Source organism: Motacilla alba, chromosome 5, assembly GCF_015832195.1.
Source record: "Motacilla alba alba isolate MOTALB_02 chromosome 5, Motacilla_alba_V1.0_pri, whole genome shotgun sequence".
Taxonomy (NCBI): domain Eukaryota; kingdom Metazoa; phylum Chordata; class Aves; order Passeriformes; family Motacillidae; genus Motacilla; species Motacilla alba.
In genome coordinates, this window is record NC_052020.1 from 56,846,202 (window position 1) to 56,869,833 (window position 23,632).

At 45.2% G+C, this 23,632-nt stretch overlaps 1 protein-coding gene across 1 annotated transcript; it reads left to right on the forward strand.

The window, feature by feature from the left end:
* Positions 1–4,737: 4,737 nt before the first annotated feature.
* On the forward strand, positions 4,738–23,113 carry DHRS7 (dehydrogenase/reductase 7). Its single transcript, XM_038137999.1, has 7 exons — positions 4,738–4,901; positions 9,646–9,798; positions 15,352–15,458; positions 15,767–16,006; positions 20,826–20,948; positions 22,334–22,549; positions 22,901–23,113. The coding sequence occupies exons 1-7, from the start codon at positions 4,766–4,768 to the stop codon at positions 22,934–22,936; spliced, it is 1,011 nt and encodes a 336-aa protein (XP_037993927.1). The 5' UTR covers positions 4,738–4,765; the 3' UTR covers positions 22,937–23,113.
* Positions 23,114–23,632: the final 519 nt, after the last annotated feature.

The window sequence follows — 23,632 nt, forward strand, 5'->3', positions numbered from 1 at the left end:
TAGGAATGCAGAGGCTTAAGTGCTGAAAACCTCAGAGACTTGAATTCAAGAAGGTAACTTGGATGCAGAAAGCAGAGGAGCTTGTGCTGTTTGTAAGCAAGAGGAAAAATTTCATTGATGTAGTGTCAGCAGAATTGTTCCTTGTATCAACATCAGGTCACAATGATTGCCACATTTAAAGGGCTCAAATGGATGATTCTTACCTGGGATACCATTTTAGGTTTTCAGTAAATGCCATTACAAAAGAGATGACACCTTCTGAAATAGTAATATGTGGTTAAACAGGGTATAAAATAAAATCAATAGAGAAAAGGTACATATCCATTGTCTGATCAGACAGATGTATGTAAGAAGTATTTTTGGCACTCTGTTACATTTGCATGGGACTGTCTTTGCCTGGATGTGTGTTTCTTTGTCTCCTCTTCAGGCAACACTAAACCATACAGCACAGATCACATTCTGAATCAGATGGGATGGAGACATGGCCTTACTTCACTTGCATTCATTTTATGAGAGATTATCCCTAAAGTTTTGTTTTCCCAAACAAAGCAAAGAGCTTTTCTCCTTATAAAGTATTCTGTTTTGCTCATGGTGAAAGAGAAAATAGAGGAAGAAGGTGCTCTACTTACTGCTGTTCATTTTAGTGTTATTGTTACTACTCTCATAAATAATTGAGTGAAGTAAGAGCGTTTTTCAAATCTATGTTTTACACAGACACTGAAATAATCTCAGATAATTGCTCTGGAGCTTTATTCACTCTAATGTGGATCAAAGAAATTGTATCACAGCATTGTGGAAAATACTCACACCCATGCTGTCACTGTATTATTAGCAGGGCTGGCAGCAAGTCATGTGAGGCCCACCTTGTGAATATTCCAAGAAGAAGCACTTCACACATAAATCTGTGCAAATTTACTTATTTTATAGAATCCCAGAATGGTTGGGGTTGCAATGGACCTGAATGACCATCTCATTTCAATCCCTTGCCACGGGCAGGGACACCTTCCACCAGACCAGGCAGGTCCAACCTGGCCTGGAATACTTGCAAAGCAGGGGCAGCCACAGCTTCTCTTTGCAACCTCATCATCCTCACAAAGAAGAATGTCTTCTTAATATCTAATCTAACCCTGCCCTCTTTCAGTTTAAAACTGTTGCCCCTTGTCCTGTCACTACAACTTTTGCAACCTTTGTGTTTCTTAGAAGTCCCTTTATATATTAACAGGCCACAATAAGGTCTCCATGGAGCCTTGTCTTCTCCCAGGTGAACAACTCCAGCTCCCTCAGCCTTTTGCCACAGGAGAGGTGCCCCAGCCCGCTGACCATTTTCATGGCCCTCCTCCAACAGGTCCACACCTTTTTTGTCCCAGAAATCCATGGCAGGACACAGACCTTCTGTCTTACCAGTGTAGAATAGAGGTAGAAAACGTGGGCTGCAAGCTCCTATTGCTGCCTCGTGTCCAGTTTTTCACCCATCAGAATCCCCAAGTCTTTCTCTGCAGGACAGCTCTCAGTCCTTCCATCCCCCACTTCTACTTCTGCACAAAGTCTCCTCAATGCTGCACAGCTGGAGAAAAAAATAAAAATGCAGAAAGAGCAAGCCAATCAAATCTATATTTCTGCCATATTGCTTTAGAGACAGAAGGCACCTTATCTCGCTTTTATTTACGCTAAGTGTGTCAATATAATTTGTGTAACTCTTGAAAATAAGGCTCCTTATCATATTATGTGCTGAGTTTAATTGACCTGTTATCTGCTGCCACCGACACAGCAGGGGAACCTCAGCAAGGCTCACGGAGGATGTGGGGCAAGACTGTGATATCCCACATCAGTAACTGCTTGTGATTTTGTTTTCAGGGCCTCTCACTCCAGCTTTACATTGGCTCTTGCACTTCCCAGCTGGAGTTAAGCACGTTGTGCAGATATCAGAATGTGTTTGCTGAACTCCGAAGTGCCATCTGCATCAGCCACAGGGCAAAGTGCAGCAGAGCTGTCACTCCTGCTGCTGATGTTCAGGTTGACTTTGGTTGACTTTTAAAAGCTGGTAGCAGTGATGGCCTCTTCAGAAAGTGAAAATTAGCTTCTCATGTGGAAACTAAGTTCAGGCATTATAAGGAGAAATTTTTTTTGGTCTTCCTTGGAAACGAAGATGTTGGTCAAATCCAAGGGCTCCATTATGTTGTTATCCTTTCAGAAATTATAGAATAGACTTGAACAGAAAATTCCTTAAGAATTTTCCCAACAACTCCTTAAGAATTCTCCCAACCTAGCTTGGGAGACTTCCAGGGATGAAGCAGCCACAGCTTCTCTGAGTAACCTTAAGATAGACTTACCTATCATTAAGATAATACTAACGAGATGAGTGTATTCACTTTTTGTAGGTTGTAAAACAGCAAGAATGGACATTACCTTGTAAAGGATGTTTTAAGTTTTCTGAGTGCTCTCCTTCTGAAGCTCAGGTTGACACCAAGCAGGAACTTCATGCCTGTCTCAGGGCAGGACATAAAATCTCCACTGATGGAGACTGTGCAGGTGTACAAATGCACAAAACCTTCCTGACATAACATTTTTTTAAACAAGAGAAATATATTTTACTCTGCTTTGTTGTAAAAGAAGGGTTGAAGCACAGAGTTAAAGCAATAAATTCTCACCACTAACCAATCACAAGGTGCTGGAACTTCATCGCAAGATGCTTGTGAGTTTCTCCTCATCATCTTTTCTGTGCTCAGCCCCAGCTGCTGCATTCCTGTGTCTTTGGGGGTAGCTGGGAAAACCCCCACTGGGAACGCACTGTGCAGCTGCAGTTTGCATCCTTTTCCAGCTTGATGCTGCCTGTTTGGGTGTGCTGTGGCACAAAGCTCCACAATTGTGTGTGCACCCCCTGCATTTAGCACAAGTAGGAAATGAGACCCAGAAAACAGTTTAATTACTTGCTATTTATTTATATTATTTATATTTTCTATGACATTAGGGTTCCATTACTCTGTGCATTGCATTAACACAAGATAAATAGTTCTCAACCCAGTAAAACAGGAAAAAACAGAGGAATGCAGAGAATAGCTGTTACCTGTAACTGTGTAACTGCTCATAGTTTTGTGACTTCCTTTATAACATTCAGAGAGACCTGTTTCTATTCTGAACCACCACGACCATTTAATTCACAATTATTAGTTTGGACATGGTTGATGACTGGGGCTATTTACAGAAACAAAGTATGTTGATGGTGTATTTTTATTTTCTGTCACATTTCCCTTGTTGTCTGAATTACGTTTGGACTGATTTGCTGAAAAATCAGTAGGAGCCCAAAGGTTCAAAGGTAGATCATGGCTGTGTTTTGCCTCAAAAAGCTGTAATGCAAATTTTATGGTAATTCAGGAGGTGATTCATGAATTCTTTGCTCAGTGGTGGAGCTGGAGCAGACTGAACAGCTGCGTGTGGTAAAGAGCCATCCTGTGCTGCATCTGCTGACAGATCAGGGGCCTGAGCCTGTGGGATTTTGGGAACAGGATGTATGTCCTGCCCTACATAAGCTCTGCATGCATTTGTGTCGTATCTGGTGAGGAGCCAGGAATGACTGTGGGTTACCCTTTTCACAGAATCACAGAACAGTTTGGGTTGAAAGAGATCTCTCAGATCATCTTGTTCCAGCCCTGCTGCCGTGGGCAGGGACAGCTCCCACTATCCCAAGGTGCTCCAGGCCCTATCCAACCCGGCCTGGAACACTGCCAGGGATGGGGCAGCCACGGCTTCACTGGGCACTCTGTGCCAGGGCCTTACCACCCTCACAGGGAAGAATTTCTTCCTAATACCAAATCCAAACCTATCCTCCTTTAGCTTAAGGCCATTCCTGCTTGTCCTATCACTGTGTGTCCTTGTGAAAGGTCCCTCTCCAGCCTCTTTTTTTGCGTCTATACCTCCTCTTGTGAAATACTTTGGTACATTAAAGCAGTAAGAACAGAGTTTTTCACGTCTGCACATAACCGCTAACAAATCTGTCATTAAGAACTGTAGATGAGTGACGTGATGACCAGAAATGCTGCAGTCCCTGGTGGTTTTAGTACTTGGGGGTATCCACCACCATGAATTTTGGAGCCCAAGGTCTGAAACATTGACCAGAGTGGGTACATGTGAGAACTGGGGTGGGGAAACAGAAGGCAAGTCCAAGGGCAGCATTCCTGTAGGAACTGGGCAGGGAAAGGATGTGACCTGTCACAGGGGCTGGGGGTGGCTGCAGCTGGGCTGGAAGCCTTCGGAGAGCTCCAGAGGGAAAAGGAATCGCCGGTGTCTCGTAGAGATAGAACGAGGCTCTCCAGGAAAACGGGCTCTGGTTTTTGTTCTCGGAGCAGCGTTTGGTCTCTGCACACCGAAGCCAAGCCCTGGACGCGGTCCCGCTGCCCGGGTCGCGCGGTGGGCAGCGCTCTTTGCCGCGGGGAAAGGTCGGGCAGCCCCGGCTGCCCTGAGGGCACGGCCGGGAGGGGAAACAAAGCGCTCCGCTCCCAGAAACCGACCTTCACCGCCGGCGGCACGCTCGGCCTGTGCCCCGCGGACCCCGCGCTTATCGCCGCAGCCTTGGGGCCGCGGGGCCGGGCGGGGAGCGCCTCCCGCCGCGGGGGCAGCGCGGCCGAGCGGAGCGGCCGGGGAAGGGAGGGACGGGGCTGGAAGGGAAGGCAGGCAGGAGGGAGGCGGGGAGGAGGCCGGCGCTGGCTGCGGCAGCGGGGGCGGCTCCCGATAAAGGGGCGCCGTGCGGGTGGGTGGCGGTGCGGCGGCGATGGCGTGGGGGTGCGCGCTGTGCCTGGCGCTGGCGGGAGGGGCCCTCCTGGCGCTGCTGGTGCAGCTGCTGCGCTGGCTGAGGGCCGACGGGGACCTCACGCTGCTCTGGGCCGAGAGGTGGGGGAAGAAGCCAGGTAATGCCGCCCGCCAGCAGCCCCGGCAGGGCACCGCGGTGGGACCGGGGGTGGGAGCGGGGCGCTCGGGAAAGGGGGTGGCGGGGAGCACAGGGGTGCTGGTGGCATCAGCTGTCCAGTGGGGTTATCCATAAACATAACCATGCCATAAACATACTCCAAAAGTGTGCTTTACCTGCCCTTTACCTGGATGAGGCTCGTGGTGCCCCTCGTGCCGGCAAAGCGGCTCCCAAAAAGCCACTTCGGGGCAGCCGCGAGCTCCCGCGGCTCTGGCCCGAGGGCTGGGTCCTTTGGCCCAGAACTGTTTGTTTTGCACAGTTTCTGGGCAGGTTCCCGGCCCTGGCAGGGTCCCACGGAGCGGCTGAGCACAGGGACGGTGTGGAAGGAAAGCTCGGGAAGGGACGAGGGTGCCTGGCCCGTGTGGCCCAGACGAGTGGCTTTGTAGCCTGTTTAGCTGCTGCTGCAGCCTGTCCGGCGATCTTGAAGCAGATCTTGCGTTCGCAGGGCTGTCGGCAGTGTTTACGGTGAAGTAAACATGAGTGTTAGTAATGCTGGGGCTAACAGGGTTTCCTGTTCCGTGGATTGTGCTCCGAAGGGCTCCAGGGAGCAGCCCCGGCACGCGATGCTGTCAGGGACTGTCCCTGCATCTCCGTAAGCGGCTGCCTTGGTCACCAGTGGGACAAAAGTTCAATGAAACGCTGTCAGACAGGCACTTTTGGCTCTTGCTCCTCTTGAACTTTCTATTCTGACTGCGATTCTCCCTATTTCTGGACCTAGAAACCTAGAAATCAAAACCCTAGAAATCATAGGTTTTGTTCGCTTAATAGAGGCTTTTGGTCAGAAAAGGCACAAATTTGTGACTGTCCCCCCTTGGTTTAGCCTGCTGGGGTGGTTTGTGGCTGCCGTGAGCTGCTGGCTGTGGGTGTTCAGCTGGAGGTGGAGATCGGGGCCAGAAGGTGGGGTGAGAGGCACTATAGGATATCCCATGTGGGAATTGAAATGGGCTGTTGGGTTGAGATAGGGAGAAGGGACTGCGTGGAATGAAGGTGGACCGGGAGTGGTGGAGTGAAGGTTTGAGCTTGGGACCATGGTTCCTTAGGGGATGGTGGTGCAGGTGAAGTTTGGTGTGAGGAACAGCTGGAGAGAAGAGTGGGACAAACTTGAGACATCCTTGTCTCCTGCTCTCAGTAGAAGCTTCCTGCGAATGAGCATCCTTTTCTGTTCTCCATTAGGTGGACTAGCACAAGTAATAAAGCACTAAAAATACTGCATTTAAATCAGTGTGAACAATCTCTTACAGCTAATTGAGTACTCAGCCCAAACTCCATCAGGACATTCCCTTGCTGTAACAGAACTGCAAAAAATCTTAGTGTGTGGACTTTGTAAAGAGCATGGAAAGAATCCGGGCAGAGAAGTGAGATAAATCTTGACTAATACAAACAGAACTGAAGTTTTGTCCTGAGGGATCTATGTGCAATATGCATCAAGATGTAGGAGCTCTCTTGGGTGGACAAAGTGTTATTTGAATGTAGCCTTCAGAATTATTGAAGGCCTGTAAACCCTTTAAGTAGTCTAAAAATTCCCATGCAAAGACCAGTGTAGTGTAATTTTATGATGGGGTTGATTTAACATGTAATACAAAAAGAATCAGGCAAAATTTTGTCAACATGAGAGGTCAGCTGTGTTTTGGCCACCTCCCCTTTGCCCCCAGTGCCTGTGCTTGTTATTAAGTAATATATTTAACTGAAATGGTGTCATTTAACAAACCAGGTAGGAAAATACAAGAGACAAACACTAGAAAAGACGTTTCATGAAATCCCCCTTTTGCTTCTCCCCATATTGTGCATGTAATGTAGGGTGCCTAGGTAAATAATGTGTGGATCCCTTAATTTTTAATTAAAGGTGTTGTTAGAGACAGACAACAATATAATTCTTGCAGACAGATAATATAATTCTTGCAGACATTATATTGTGTTATCACTTCTACAACATTATTATGGGTGTTGAAGTTCTTGGAGATGAAGGCATTTAGAAGAAAGTGGACTAAACTCCTGTGCTTCTTGTGCTATGAACTATAATTATAAAGAAAGGCCTTAATATAGGTAAGACTTGTTCCAATTCAGTGATTCAATTCTATAGGGAAATTTGACTTTTGGATTTATTTATCCACGTGTTGGATTGCTTCCCATCCTCTGAATATGTGTGTGGCCAGGACAGGAGGATTTTTGGGTGCTGGATGCCTTTCCTTGTTTTGTGTTTCTCTGCATAGAAGTCACCCTAAACCCTGTGCTTTTCACAGGCAGCTTAATATTATCAAACTAAGGGGAAACCTTCCATGTATGAAAACCCGGCTCTTAAATTTAGGAATAATGGTATGATTCTTTAGGGCTCTGGAGTAGATGTTCTGTTTTAAACTTCCCTACTTCTAATAATTTTCCTGAAAGAAATGACACTGCAACCTTGTGCTATAAGAGCCATAAAATGTTGGAAAAAACTCTAAGCAGAACTACAAACCAACTTTTTGGGTTACTTGCAGTGCTAGTCAGTTCAGCCTCTCATTTGTTATGCCTTGTAGCACAGTAGTTAATAGTTAGTAATGGCATAATCTACTTTTATTTTTTAATTTGGCATGGTTAATTTTTAAACTCATTTCCAACAACAACAGGACATTTATTCTGGAGCAAAGTTGATGGTTTGGTACTTGTTCTGCACCAGCATTTGAGGTTTCCCATTGTGTTAACTCTCAGCAGCTCAGTGCTTGGACACAATCAGCTCTGGGGAATTGGTGGGAAAACTCTCCTTATCTCAGTTAATTATTCTGTTCACAGAACAAGATCCTGAATAACTGCTGAGAAGCTGCCCAAGACAGGTTGGGAACAGGGAAACTAAGTGGTAGGAGGAGGAAGCGGATTTGTTTTCAGTAGCAAGAGGAATGAGTGTGGTAAGCAGGGCTGAAGTTATGTCTGTGTGTTGTTTTGTTTGTGTAGTGTTTGTGTTCCCGGGTTTTCTGCAGGAAAAAATGCTGTAGGAGAGGCAAACTCCCATGTTTATTGTGTTTAAATCAATGAATTTGGAATATGTTGGAATAAAACTGTAGGGAAAGGGTGTGAATAAGCTTTACAGACAGCAGCCATTTGTTCTAATGATGAGCACAGTGGATATTTCTACAACTTCAACAGAATCTCTTTCCACCTCCCTAGTTCATCACCTTAGAATCCATCTCTCCTTTGGGAAGTGGCTCCTGTTGCTGTTTTTAGTGTTTTTAGAAACAAGAAACTCCAAACAACCCCAAGCCACAAAAGCCTGGGTTTAGGAGGGATTTTTTTGGCTGAAATGCAGTCAGCTTAAGAAAAGACAAATAATACTTACTGCCAGCCCCACAAAGTCAAGCTGAGCTCTGACAGTCAGTCTTGAGTGCTCACTGCTTTTGTCTGAAGGGTAAAGGGCTTTGGTGCTGGTGTCTTTGTGGGATTTGTGTCATTAAGAGTCCAAAAGTAGAAATTTGAAACACAGTGTGGTGTAGAGAGAACCAGGAACTGATTACTGGAGAGAGCAGGAAGTAAAAGCAGTCTCAGCCACAGTGGAAAAGGAGTATTTTTTCCTAAATTAAATTAGTGGTTAAATTTCAGTGAGCTGAAAAATGCTACTCTGGGCCTTTTCAGAATGGAACTGGCTTTAAGTCTCAGGAACTGCATTTGGCTCGATGTTTGAATTATGCCTTGAAATCTTTCTTGGTTGGCTAGATGTTGGAATGCACAAACTTGAGAAACAGAGGGAAGAGCTCCTGTCAGGAGTGCTCTGAGTGAGTCAGATTTTCCCCAAGACTGATATTCACTATGGCTGATCTTGAGAAACCCAGACACGTGTCAGGCAATGATTCCTTCTGGAAAGTGCTCTGATATTTGTGATCTTTCATCCCTAAATCATGTTCTAGAATTACCTGAGTGATTTTTCAGCCATCTGTGGTATTGGATGATTTTGGATGTAGGTCTGGAAAGCAAAGGCTTTTCCCAGTGCCCAGGTGTACCATGGAGTGGCAATGATTATAGGCAAGTGGGAACAGGCATTATCAGCAGAGCTGTAAACAGAGCAGGATGCTCTTAATTTTCCTACAGGTTAAAAACACGTGTCAGGGCAGGAGCTGGGGAATCCACGTGTGAATTTACACCTTGGAAACTCTGTGTGCTGTGCCCTGGCCAGTGCAGGAGCTAACCTGCATCAGATGCTAAACAAAGTGGATGGAAACACATTTGGGTTTTTGTGATTAGCTGTCTTTCTGTTCAGAGAATTTTACTCAGTCAGCAATTACTCTGGAACATTTTTTTAGGATGAAACATTTTTTTGAAAGACTTGCTTAGGCTTTTGTTTGTATTTGCAATACAGTAACTGCTTCCTGTCAATTCCAAGAATTCTCTTCCCCCTTTTCCTCTGAAACTGTTTTTTATGAGGTTAGTGGAATTGTTATGTGTGAATGACCTGCAGAAATGCAATCAGATTCCTTCCATCAGGTAAATAACCTGTGTTTATTCAGATCAGCCTTGGAACAAAGTTCAAACGGCAACAGAACAACTATGAACAATTTCACAACTGCATGTGACTAAAAAATAAAGAGGTCAGGATTTTGTAATACCCCCCAAAATGAGCATATTTCTTAAAAACAAAACCAGATTCCAACCCTGCAGTGAGTTAGATGTTTATCCTAGCATTGGCAACGTGTGAACTGCTGTCTTGATTCTTTTGATAGAACATGAACTGCGTGGCAAAGTTGTCTGGGTGACAGGAGCCTCAAGTGGCATCGGAGAAGAATTGGCTTACCAGCTGGCAAAGCTGGGAGCCTTGCTTGCCATCTCTGCCAGAAGGGAGGATGAGCTGCAGAGAGTGAAAAAGAAATGCCTTCGTAAGTACAACTTAGCACTTCATGCCAGCAGTTCCGCCCTGGCTGGGCTGGAATTGCCACAGGAACACTAACCTACATATCACCAGAATAAATTTAATGGGCAAAGTTAACTTTATACAGAGCTGGTATCTTCTTTTTGTGAGTGAGAAGCCTTTGTATAGACATGCATTTCAACTTCCTACATCAGCCACTGTTACCTAAAAATCTCATTATCAGTTGCAAGTGCTCTTGTGAGATACTAGATTAAGAAATGGAATAAATACTGTGGGGAATGGAGGAAACAATCCCAGGGGTATCATCCTGTAAAGAACCAAACCACCTAGCTGCTTGCAGCTAAGGAATATTCTTTCTTCAGATTTGTCAATGTTAAAGGCAGAGAGAAAACTGATTTTGCTCTTCCCAAAATGGACTAATAAAAATGTTCAGAAAAAGTTGTTCTAAGAATGTGGAAGAAGGAGGATCTCCTGTAATCAAGAGAAAAAAAATGTGGAGCAAAATTTTTAACTGTTCCAGTTATCTTCCAGTTAGCTTTAAATATGCCTGATGACTCAATGGTCTGGCTTCATTCCTCCTGTTTCTCTTTTTCCCTCCTGTTTTCTGGCTTGGCAGCAAGAGGAATAGGCAGTTAATTCACGCTGATAGATAGAAGGTTTGAACATGATTAACATTATGCATTTTTTCAGACTATTTATCCTCTACAGATCAGGATGGAGTATTTTATGTGGAATGTGTTATCACACCAAGAGTTCAGTCTTAGCAATGTCGACAGAATGTCCACAGTCTACTTGGAATGTGTACTAGAGAATAATCAGATGTTTTTCTTGGATTAGCACCTAGACATGTCTCGAAAGCTGAAAGCTGCAGCAGCCTGCTCAGAAAAGCTTTCAAGGAACTTTCAAAAATTCACAACTCCTTTTATCCTGGTTTTGTTTTCTGAGGGCTCCAAAAAGCAGTCACCCAAAGAGTCTGATATTTAAAAAGAGGCAGGGGACATGTGATGACAGTGTGGTGAAGTGGCAGTTGTGACAAAATGCCAGTGCTGTGTGATGCAATGGTCAGCAGAAGTCTGCAACACCATTTACGTCCATGGCTGTTTGTTGTGATTGCAAAATTGATGACACGAGACAGGCTGGCAGCAGCTGCAGTCCTGGATAGGCACTTTCAGGAAATACTTGTGGGATGTGCTGAGGAGTATTCAGAAATATTATTTCAAGTCATGTGGGCCAAGAGCGTTGATTTATCTGAGATGATTTCTGCCTCTGCCAACTTTCACTGTCCCTGTGAATGTCTGAGCTGTGCTATACATACATCCTCGGAAGTCTTATGCAGCCCTGTGCTTTGCAAATGTTTGCTACTGAACTTTGCTTTAACTGAAGGTCTGATTAGTAGGAATATTGGAAACTCTTCAGTAACACAGAAACATAACCAGGGCAGGAAGTGACAGGACAAGGGGGAGTGGCTTTAAACTGACAGAAACCAGGTTTGGATTAGATATTTGGAAGAAATTCTTGCTTTTGAGGCTGGTGAGGCCCTGGGACAGGTTACCCAGAGTAGCTGTGGCTGTCCCGTCCCTGGAAGCATCCGAGGCCAGGATGGATGAGTCTTTGAGCAACCTGGGATAGTGGAAGGTGTCCCTCTCCGTGGCAGGGGTTTAGAATGAGGTGACATTTAAGGTGCCTTCCAACCTAAACTATTCTATGACAGTTCATGTTTTCTACAGCCAACTTCTAAGTAGTGGAAGGTAGTAATTGGACCCACATCCACTCTTATCCTTTCCTTCTCAAGGCTGTGTAAATCCAGCTTCCGACTCTTTCCTTGACTGTTATGTGTGCCAGCCCCCCAACCAACTTAGCAGGCCTATGCTCCAGTATCTCCAGTTTATCAGTATTTGTTTTGAACTAGGGGGTCCAAAATTAGGCACAGTGCTCTAGGTGCAGTCTTAGAAGCTCATAAAATCACTTTCACTCAGTGTGCTTTCATCAGTGCAGCCCATTAGCATTTGTCCTTGCCAGAGCCAGCTGCTGGCTTGCACTCAGCTTGCTGCTGTCCTTCCATCAGGACCCGGGTCCTGCTTGGAGATCTGACCCTCTGGGTGTTGGTCTGCAGTACTGCAGAGCAATGTCCTGTCCCAGGTGTGAAAAAAATCTGCATTTTCATTTATTGAGATTAATGAGGTTTGTCAGACTATTCTTAGAACTCGTTAAGGTGCCTCTGCATGGCAGTCCAACCCTGCAGAAGGACTGCTCCTCTGAACTTGATGTTAAAACAAAATTTTATGAAAACCTGTGTTTTTTTCCCATCATCTGGGTCATTAACAAAGATATTCAAACATATTGATCATGGAGGGATGCCACAGCTGATCACAAAAAGCAATTGAGTTGGTCAGGCCATGCTAAATCTGTGGTGGCTTTTCCCACACACCTTCTTGTCCTCCACTTCCTTGGAAATTGCTTTCAGGAGGAATTGTCACGTCATTTTCACAAGGACCGAGATTAGGCTTTGTGACATTTGTTTTCATGCTGTCCCTGGGGAGAGGAAAATTCCAAAGAGGAGGGACATTGGTCAGCTGTTGGAAATCACGGGTGCATATCTTGCTCTGCTTGTAGGTGCATTTTGTCCCTGCTTTGTCTGACTCTGGTAGTGTTTCTTTCCCCAGAGTGTAGCCTCAGGAGTGTGGGAGACCTGAGAGGAGATCTTGCCAGAGAAGACTGGGGCAAAGAAGGCATTGAGTACCTCAGGTTCTTCTGTGCATTTCTTCATTTCTTCCTCACCATCCCTGTCCAGCAGTGAGCTCACTCTGTCTTTGGCCTCCCTTTTGTTGCTGCTGCACCTGAGAAGCCTTTGCTGCCCTTCCCATTCCTCAACTCCAGTGGAAATTCCAGTTCCAACTCCACCTGGGTGTTGATCTTCCCGATTCCATCTCTGCATGCTTGTCCATGTGCTTCCTGGGTGGCCTGTGCCTGCTTCCACCTGCATGTTTTCTTTTGGCAGCTGAGTTCAAGACTGTCCTGTAAGGTTTGAGCAGCACAGGGTGGATGAAGCCTGAGCAGCAATGTGCAACATCAGTGTGAATTTGGCTGATTTATGGGGCATAATTTGAGCTCATGGGCTGCAACATGCCTGCTGAAGAGGTTGAACACAGCAGCAGCTGAGCAGTGCCAGAAACGAGCACATATATCTTGTTCAAAGTTTAGTGACACCACCCTGTGGTACAGGTTTGTGCATTCTACACTGCTTAAAAGCTGAGGGGGAGAGAGAGAGAGAGGGAGAGGGAGAGGTAATCCCTGTTGAGTCATGCATATGCTCAACACTTCACTGCACTTGGGCAGGAGGGAGAGAAAACAACTTGTATAACTCTCTCAGCTCCTGTAAGAGGCTTCTCTATTTCCCCCAACCACTCTTTCTCTTTCTTTTCTCAGAAATGTTGGAGGCTGTTTTCTCTCAAAAACCCCAATAAGAAAAAAATAAAGTAGGAGGGGATGTTTCTCTGTTTGGCAAAGGTCAAATATGATTTAATTATGGATAGGCCCAATGAGTGACAGGCAACCTATAAATTCAAGAATTATACAGTAATTGAGGTTGAAATGGACCCCAGGAGGTCACGTTGATCAGCCTCTGCTGGAAGCTCAACCTCTGTCAAAGGCCATTTATACAAGGGAGAAAGAAAAGACAGAAGAGAAAATGCAGAAGAGCTGGAAAATGCTACTCTGAGCTATAATCTTTATCACGTTATGAGAAACTGCTACCTGGGATTAACATCTATTGAAAGCAGTTGTTAATCTGAAATTCAAGCAATGAACTTTAAACTAAGGTCTCCCACTTGGGACCAAATGTTTTTTCTGGATATCGTAATTGTTGCCTTTAAAACCTCACTTTGGTAGCAGGCAAAAGGGGCAGTGGAATATTAGGGTTTGTAGGTAAAAGCAATGAGGAACACCAATTCTGGCAGTGCATAAATTGGGACCTATATGTGCCTTCTGCACCGGGCACAGTGCTGCTCATCAGCCAGAAAAAACAGTGGGATAGTGAATGGGAGAGGGAGTTCAGAAAAGGGTAACAGGAATGCTTGGTTTTTGTAAAAGCTGCCTGAAGCAAGGATCCCTCACCCTGCAAAAGAACCAAGGAAGCTGCTGGAGATGCAGTTTGAATGTGGAAATCCTGGTTAAGGTCTCTGGTTGAAAGTTTCCTGATGTCAGACATTTCTAACATCTTATAAAAGAGCACCTCCTTCCTTGCCAGCAGCCCGTGTCTCTTGCTCTGCTCTTTCCTTTCTCCCCTGTGTAGATTTCACAGCTGGGCTGGTCCTGTGGTCTTGTTAACCCATGGCAGAAATATCCACACCCCAACAGGTATCAGCCATGCAAATCTGTTTCAGGCAGCCTAAGGTAGAGGTGTGCCCCTGAGAGGGCAGCTTAAACTACATTTTACTGCTGTGTTTCTGGAAGAAATGGAGGAGAAAATGCACAAGGAGCAGTTGGAGGGAGCAATAAATGGAAATGCTACTAGCATTAAACCAGACAGTTGGGTTTATTATTTATTTATTTAACCAGTGGCTTAAATACTTACGACCTTTGAACAGAGGCAACTCGTGGGTTTAAGTAACCTCTTTATTTCTATATCACTGTTAAGACAAAGTTCAGCTTGCTCTGTATTTGCAAGAAGTAGTAATTAAAAAGTCAAAGCCTGGGGCTCTCTGAAGAGGGCAGCTGCTTAAAGGGGAGCAACCACACCTAGATGTGGCTAGGAATTGATTCATGGAAAAAATAGCACTAACAAACGAATAGAAATCATGTAAAAATTCTTGTTAGATGTAGTTTAAAAAAAAGCTTGAAACGATGAAGATTTTGGTTTTGTGAGTCATCTGCCCCAAAACCCCAGGGTAACCAAATCACTGCTCAGGAAATGCCTTCTGTGGAAAAGGTCAGTTGTTCTGAAGAGACAGTGGGGGGAAAACGTGACAAAAAGGCTGGAACTTGATGGCAGCTGACTTTTATTTCAGGGCATGGATATGTTAAAAGCTGCCAGTTAAACAAAAGTCTTCTACCTCCTCCCAAAAAGCCCCCAATAATTCAGCTTCTGTAGACTTTGCCTCATAGCTGCTCAGGTATGTATGTTGTGTTTTGGGTGTGAATTGTCCAAGTCCTGCTGTCAGGAATAAACATGCTTGACCTGTTGACATCCAAGCAAAGTGTCAGGGCTCCCAATATGCTTCTGAATCCCTCAGTGGAAATTTCAGTTGGATTTTGCTCCTAACTATTGCAATTTATTTGGAGAAGTGAAACTTCTGTATTGTGCTACAAAGCCTGTTTAATAAAGTCAGGCTTTTCACATACTAAAACATAGTGAGAAAAACACTTGGTAGGAACAGATTAAAAATAGATTCTGTGAGGGGGTCAAAATGGAAACAAAGCAAGCATTTTATTTCCAACTTGATGTTATGGTTTCTTGGTGTCTTCTTTGTGAAAATGTGGTGTTTAAAAGCATGCTATGTTTCCCTCAGTTCTAATGTTGGGAATCTTATCAGCTCCCTTTCCCTTGATGGTTGTTTTTTAGAGATTAGCAGCCTGAGTGAAAATGATATCCTTGTTCTGCGTCTCGACCTGACTGACAGATCCTCTCATGAAGCTGCAACCAACAGTGTGCTCAAGCACTTCGGCAAGGTAAGATGTGCTTCTGGGGTTAAGCTTTTATTTCTTTGTCTCCTAGACCTGCATTTATGCTCATATTTCACTTTTATTTTACTGTATGATAAATTCAGAAGCCTCTACACCTTCCTTCAGCTTCAGTATTAAACTTGCCAAAACGTACCTGCATTTTTATCCCTTCTGTTGCTTGCTTCTGGTTTTCATCAGCAAACAAATAATCACCGCTCCTTCCCAAGGACTAAACACTCACTGAATTGCCTGAGGAAGCACAAATATGAAAGGAAATTGTTTTTATATTAATTTATCTTCTTATCTCTCTGGAGATTGACGTGCTGGTCAACAATGGTGGGCGCTCACAACGCTCCTTGTTCGTGGACACCAACCTGGATGTCTACAATGCCATCATTGAGCTCAACTACCTGGGCACCATCTCCCTGACCAAGTATGTCCTGAACCACATGATCCAGAGGAAGAAAGGGAAGATTGTCACTGTGAGCAGCGTGATGGGCATCATGGGAGCTCCTCTTGCCACCGGCTACTGTGCCAGCAAGCACGCTCTGCAGGTGAGTTACAGGCTGGAAGTTAATTAAGTTAATTAAGAGGACCAGTGCCAGTGCTGCAGCAGAGGGCTTTGTTCTGTGCAGAGAACACAAGTCTCACCTGAAATTTCACACAGCATATGCAACATCCTCAGGTATTGAAGGTCCTTCAGAATTAATTTGCTCTGAAATGTGAAATAGTTCCCACTGTAGATTTTTTTCCCTTACTGGAATGCAAGTGCCAGCTTAGTTGATTCTAACCACTACGTGGTTAAATTCCAGTGTGAAACACAAAACCTTGGTCTCTGGCCTTCAGATGAGGGAATACCTCTGTGAGAGCATTATTCTGCTCCATACGGAGCCCTAAAGTTCTCAATTCTTTTAGGAAGAAAGAGTCACTGGTGAGGGTTTTATGACTTGAGGAGATCTTTAGGACAGTGAAGTGAGAACAGCGAGTGGTAAGGCAGACTGCTCAGAGAAATGAGAATTCCTGGGAACAGCTGAATGACTCTTCCCAAGAGTTGTGTCCTTCTGTGGTGTGAAGAGCTGCCAGCTCACAGTGCCATAGGAAGTTACCTTCTGCCTAACACTTAGCACTCAACGCTGCCTGGAAAAAGTTTTTGAAAGCAGTGTCACTTGAGTAGAAAAACATAAAAGAGGGTTTCAGAAAATTTTCTGCCTGTATCATTGAGGAATCTCTTGTTGAACTAGTAAATTTGTTTGGGCATATTTGTCTTTCACCACTGTTTGGCCTCCTGCTAATGTACATTTTGATCTCAGTAAAACAAACTTCAGGTGTGCTCAGTGGTGATTTAAAAACTGGCATCTTCTTACTCCCTGCTGCATTTCAGCACGTGAACAGAACAAACAAGTGCTTAAGCCAAGGGATCAATACCTTTTTGACAATTTGACCAGCAACAACAAAAAGGTAACAAGTGGCTGACACTGCAAAGCCTACTGAAAATATAAGATGTAGAATATGGTGACAGGTCTCTGCTAAAAATATTTTTCAGTTAGTGATGGGAAGAGATCTGCTGCTCTTCACCAGAGTGGCAATGCTGGACTTGCCCTTTACAGGCCAGCTTTTGGGTTTAGCCTGGCAGATTAAAATTAGAAGAATGCAGTGAGCAGAAGCCTGACTTCCCTTCATGCTCCTATATTTATTAAATGTTCTTTCAGTTGAATTATCTTTGGGTGTGGTGCAGTTGGGCTAAGCATGGCTAATTAATTGCAGAGCACAAGGAATTCACGTGTTGCTTTAAAAATACTCAGAATTCTCAATCTCATGTTCAGATTGAGACCACAGACAAAGCTTTAAAGAGATACTTTACTAAAATTAATTAAAATAAGCTGACTGAACTGTTTCTATTTTTATTAGCTTCTACCTCTGCTCAATAACTAGGCCAGGCTCCAAACCTACTTCCTTATTTCTTTCACAGTAAGTCTAGAAAGGCTAATTGCAGGTGTTGAAACAGGACTTGCAGTATTGGTTTTAGAAATACTCTGCCTGAAAATCTTTGATCAGTCTGGAGTTACAGCTAGATGGGGGCATGAAGCCCCCCAAAACAAGAAAAAACTTTTTGAAATAACAAACTTCACCCGGGCAGTTCAGATAAAGGAATTCTGTAGGAATGGCAGCCCTCCTTAGCCCTGTAACCCACTTCTGATGGTGACCAAAAAGAAATAGAGACTGGAAGAAGGGAGGGGAAAAATAAGCCAAAGCAAAAAGTGGTGCTTTCCCTGTTCAGGTTTCCCAGCATGTATCCACCTGTCCTGTATTCTAAGATCTTCTTGAAGGTTGTGTTTTGGCCACCAGTTACTAAATATGTGAGCCCATCTGGCATGGATTTGTCTGTTGTGGTTTTTGGCTTTTTTTGGTATTTTTTTTTTAATTTATGCCTTGGAGTCTATCACAACTGACACACTTAATGCTGCAAACTTAATTACACCTCTTTTTGAAAAAGTCCTTTCTTTTGCTTGGTTTTGTTTGGGTTTGTTTTTTTTGGTTTTTTTTTTTTTTTTCTTAGGGTTTTTTGATTTGAGTGGTTTTTCAGGTTTTTAAAAATTCCTTTAAATGGCAGTTGTAGGAGGAAGGAAGGAATTCTGCCTGGAATTAGAATCTGTCCTTGAAACAATCATGCTTTGATTCATGCCAACTGGAATTCTTCACAACAATGTTCTACTGATGAAATTACCCTTTATTCCAGTGCTGGGAGTGCTGTAAGAGCATGAGTCAAGCCCACGGGAGTCTGCATCTGCCTGGTGCAGTTTCCCTCCGGGAGGGAGGGTGCTCATGGAGATCATGTGCCATTCACCCAGCTGTAATTCATCTCCTTGGTGGCATGGATCAGGAATTGTGGCCTTCAAAATGTTCCTTCATCAGGAACTTGTCTAAGAAGCACACAGACTGAGCAGCAGCAGCTCCTCTCTCTGTTCACTCTTTGGTCTTTAGTGGAATTTCTTCATCTGGGCTTGCTGGAAACACTCAGGTCCTTCCTCTTGTCCTGGAGTTCCTTTACTGCTCCCGAATCTGGGTCTGTCCCTGCCCGAATTTCAATAAGAGGAAGCCCTTATTTTTCTTGCTGAGGAATTTAAAGCTCCTCTTCTGGGAGGAAGCAGAGGAATTTCATACCAGCTATCTTTGAAAGTAAAGGATAAGTGCTGGAATTGGAAAACATGTGCATACTGTACACAGAGCCTCCAGAGGGGACTGAGTCTATGTGAGATTCTGGTTTTCAAGAGGCCCTTGGCAGTGTGCATCAGCCAGGATTTAGGGTGAGTGAGTGTCCTGGCCCTCCTGTGTTGCTGGTGAAGACTGTGCCACTTGTCTGGTGTAAAACCTTGGAGCAGCAGCATGAGGGAAGGATGTGGGGCAGCAGAATGGCTGCAGAGCAGCACCAGGAGCTCGCTGGCATCTCTGGCCACTTGCATTTTGTGTTTACAGGCTGTGCAGCCTTCAGTGGAATCACCCTGGCTTTGACAGTGCCCTGGAGCTGCCTGCTGCTGCTCCGTGCCTCTGTGTGGCTGCTCAGGTGCCCAGTTTTAGGTACAGCTTGGATCCCAGGAGCCTCCCAGTATCTGAGCAGGTGTAGGAGCTTTGTCAAAAGTGACTGAGCAGTGCTCTGGCTTCCCTTCTATCATTATCCCTTCTATTCCCAGACACATGCTCTTCCCCCTCCCTGACTCCTGGAAGTGCATCTTGAGTGTGTTCCCTTCAGGCAAAATGGGAGCCAGTTCTGTTCCTCACCTCCAATGGCAGGGAGTGGTGGGCACATGGGGGCTTCCGTGCCTTTTTGGGTGTGATTTTATCCTCAGCTGGACTGAGTCACCACCTTTGTGACAGCACTGCACAGCCTGGGGGTTTGGGGCTTTTCTGAAAGGAGTGGGCTCAGGGTCTCTCAGGGAAGGAAGGGGATGAGGAAGGTGCAGGTTGGGATGCAGGATTAGCCTGGAGTGCTGGATGAAACACTGCCCTGTTTGTGCACACGAGGCTGGGGGAGCCAGGGGAGGGCCTGGCTTCTTAAACCAAAACTGCTGGGTGTTCAGGAGCACACTCCCATCTGTCCAGGAGCAGATTTCTGGGCACATGAGTTTCCAGTATTAGAATTTAGTCCTCTCCAGGCTTTGCTGACATGCTCTGAAGATCCAGCCCCAGATCTGGGCCCTATGGGTACTCACAACTTTAAATTCATGCTCAATGTTTTTAGGGAACTGAACCGCAAAGCCTGTATGGAATGTATAAATTGGAATTAGCCACCAGCCACTGGGAAACTGGAGCCCCTGTTGTTGGTCAGAGTGTGCTGCTCCTTGCTGAGCTTTGGTGGCTTGTCCCAGCTGCTGGTTCTGTGTCACCACAGGCCCATATCTGACTGGTTTTAGCCTGTGTTGCAGCTCAGGGAAGAGCTCTGAGCCAGACAGTCCTCCTCCAAAGCTGGATGGGAGTAAAGTGATAAAATTTTACTGCAGTGGGAGAAGTTTATCAGCCTGTGCTCACTCTGTGTCTCTGTTGTGACACAAAATTACGTGTTGGAATAGATACGGGGGGCTGCTGGTAGCCAGGTCAAAGATACGACACGATGGGGTGTTGGCTAAATCATCCTCCAGAGTGCTTGACTACAGCTTTGGAGTAATGCACCCTTCTGAACTGGCCATGTTTCCCATAATAGTTGCTGTTTGAATGTGAATTGCTACAGCAAACCTTGTACTCTCTTAGCTTAAAGAAAAGAAGTACTCACAATTTTTGTAATTTTGGTTTAACTTGGATACACTGGTAGCATATTCCTGAGCTGAAATAAGATTTGTATCTATGTGGCAGACAATTTCAAACTCAGTAGCAAATTCAGTGCTGCAAATTACCCCCCTGAAATGTCAGAGTGCATTTTTGACTTTGCCATGCTGAAAAATTTCCACCTTTTCCTAAATAAACTAGTGCCACTTACTTCATAGAAACTGTGTAAGCTCTTTATTGTCACCTCAAACAGCAATTGACCTGCAAAAGGTAATTTCCATGATATTGCAATACTTAGGGTTGGTGGCCTTTCCGCTGCCAAACAAAGGCTTGTCCTCAGCACAGGGACAGCAGAATATGGCTGTAGTTTAGAGAAATTACTTGGTATTTGGTCAGATGAGGTTGGATTCCTCACTGGTTTATATATCAATGTCTGTAACTGCTGAAAAAATGCTAAATTAGCCATTGAGTGTGAAAAGTCAAAGAAAACAGAAGGAATTGCTTGTAGTGGAATCTTGTTATCTTTACAGTATAAGTTTGTATGAAATGATGTCATCAGCTAAACCTTGCAGAAAACACGGGAAAGGAAGATTTCACTGTATTTTTGTCTTCTAGGGATTCTTTAATTCTCTGCGGACTGAGCTGACTGACTACCCCGAGATAAGCATTATCCAAATCTGCCCAGGGCCTGTGCAGTCCCAGATCATCCAAAATGTCTTCACTGAGAATCTTGCAAAGGTAACGACTCAGTTCTGCTGTGACAAACCCAACTTCTGCTGTGGGGCCAGTGATCCTTTTGTGGGGTGCTTTTTTCTGGTTTTGTCCTGCCTGCAAACACTAACCTCGTCTTCTTACCAAGGAATGCTTTGAGTTGTACAGAACTCATGTAATTCTTGGTGCGATCAACTGAAAATTGAGTTTGATAATTGCTGTTCCTTCTCTCTTCCAACACAAACAACCCAAGTCTAGTAAAATGTATTGTACAGCCCCTGTGCTGCAGTTTTGGGGGGAAAGCTGGGGTTTTCTGGACACAGCTCTGCCTGGGAGTGCTGTCCTTGCTGCGCAGGTAGGGTTTTGTTTGCCCGGGTCACGCTGTGCCCTGGTGGGTGACGCTGCTGCTGGCACAGCCCCGGCTCAGCTGACACGAGCTGTGCATTCCTTTCCTGTTAGGGATTGTTCCAGGAGGAAAAGCAAAACCTTCCAACTGCACAATGGCTTTTAGTAAAGGCTGTCTGACAAAGCAGCTGGCAAAAATTGCTACCGTGATACATCAGACTGTAATCTGCCCGAAATTCAATCGATTTGAAGCTCAGGATGACCCACTAGTGAGGGGGAGGGGATCTCCCGTTGTTGAATCGAGTTCTGGAACGATTTTTGTGTTGCAAAACTTCTGACTTGCGTGGAAGAAAAGTGTACTTTTTGAACAATGGTGAAAGTTGCAAAACACATTCCTCAGATTTCGGTGTGGCAGAAGACCAGGGAGGAGGAGCAAATCTAGGCCAGAACTGCTTTTGCCCTGTGAAACAGAAGGACAGAGTGCTAGAGTGGCCTGTTATTGCTGGAGTGAAATGTGCGCAAGTTCACAGGGCGGTGGTTTATGTTCATTAAATGATACACAGTGACAAGACAGGCTGATGTCCCTGCTCCGAAGCAGCTGGCTGCTTCTCTCTTGGTTGAGAGGGAGAGAACTGGCAGGAATATTTAACTTTGTGGGGAATGTGACCTCACCTACTCACTTGGCCACTTGAGTAACCTGTAGTAGAATGGGGCAGGCACAGCTGGGAACTGAGGAGTTCCCATTCCTCAGAGCTGCAGATGGGGGAACTTGTTCAACAGTCCCCATCAAGTGGAAGCCCTGCTGAAGCCTTTAATAAAACCTTTAATCCGTCAATGGAGGCATTAATTAAAAGGGTTAAAATTTGAGCCAAAGGAAGGGGGAAAGTGTTCCCACACTGAAAACCAGAGGATAGCGAGGGATGGGCTCCCCTGCCCCATTCTCTGGGTGAGTTCTTGTGGGGAAACTAGGAGGAATATATCTGTGGCATGGATCGTGGCCCTTTTCCTCCCTCTGTCGCTCGTAGGGCTGCAGTTCTAACCCCTCCCTGCTCTGTGTCCCCCCTCAGTCCATCGAGAACAGCGGGGACCAGTCCCACAAGATGCCCACGGATCGCTGTGCCCGGCTCACCCTGGTGAGCGTGGCCAACGACGTGAAGGAGGCCTGGATCAGCGACCACCCCTACCTGGCCGTGTGCTACCTGTGGCAGTACGCGCCCACCTGGGCCTGGTGGCTCATGAACAGGATGGGCAAGAGGAGGATACAGAACTTCAAGAGTGGAATTGTGAGTGTGCAGAGTGCCCCTCGCGCCCCTGCTGGCTTGTGGCACTCTGCTGCTGTGGGAATGTTGGGATTGCACTGCTCCTCAGTCACACTTAGAGCCCTGATGTGCAGGGCAGTGATCCTGCCCTGGTAGATGCTCTTTATTCTTTTTTGGTACAAAAAACTACTCCCATCTTCAAGTACTGCAAGAACAGGAAATACAAAAGTAAGGGTGGCACACGCAGCTTAAAACTTTTTGTTTTCACACTGTAACTGCCCATGGTCACAAGCTGTTTCAAAGGAAGTCTTGCCCTCACGGTGTTGTTTTTAACAGAGGGTGGGGAAATACTGATTTAATGTCCTCTCCCTCCAGGATGCTGATGCCTCTTATTCAAGGAAGAGGAAGTAAGGACGAGCATGTAAGAAATCCTGCTGTACTTGGGCTAAGGTTGAGAAACTTTTCATATTGCATGACTGCAAAAAAAAAAGCTTTTTTTTGGTTTTGTTATGTCTTTGTCATCCTGTAACTTGACAGATCTACAGAGCTGATGACATACTCGACTGAATAAAAATCTCTTTCTAAACACACCTGTTTCATGTCAAACTCCCACAGGCTGAATTTTTAAGCTTACAAGGAATGAAACACAGGAGAGGCTGGGCTGCTGCTCTGACATGGGCAAATACCTGGTGAGCAGCCTAAAGTGATAGACCCCAGGATCCTGTTTCCCTCACTTTCATTCTTAATTCATGTTGATTAACAAAACCCCACAAGAAGAAGGGTGTGGTATAAAGGGTGTCTGGTCTGTGCTTGGGGTGTGTTCCTTGAGCAAAATCTGTGTTCAGGGCTAAATCCTTTCATTTCTGACACAACATCAGGACTTACCCTCTGGCTCCTTTCTCAGCTCTGCTGCCTTACACTGCCCTGTGTGTGATCACCATCACAATCTAGAGCAAGGAGGTGCTGGAAAGAATTAAATGAAGCTCTACACCCACCTGGTTAGAAAACAGGGGTCACATGGGATAACAGTGGGTCCCAAGCTCAGTCCCATTGCTGAGAGCAGGATGCCATCAGCAATCCCAATAGCAGCCTGTGAGCACAGACAAG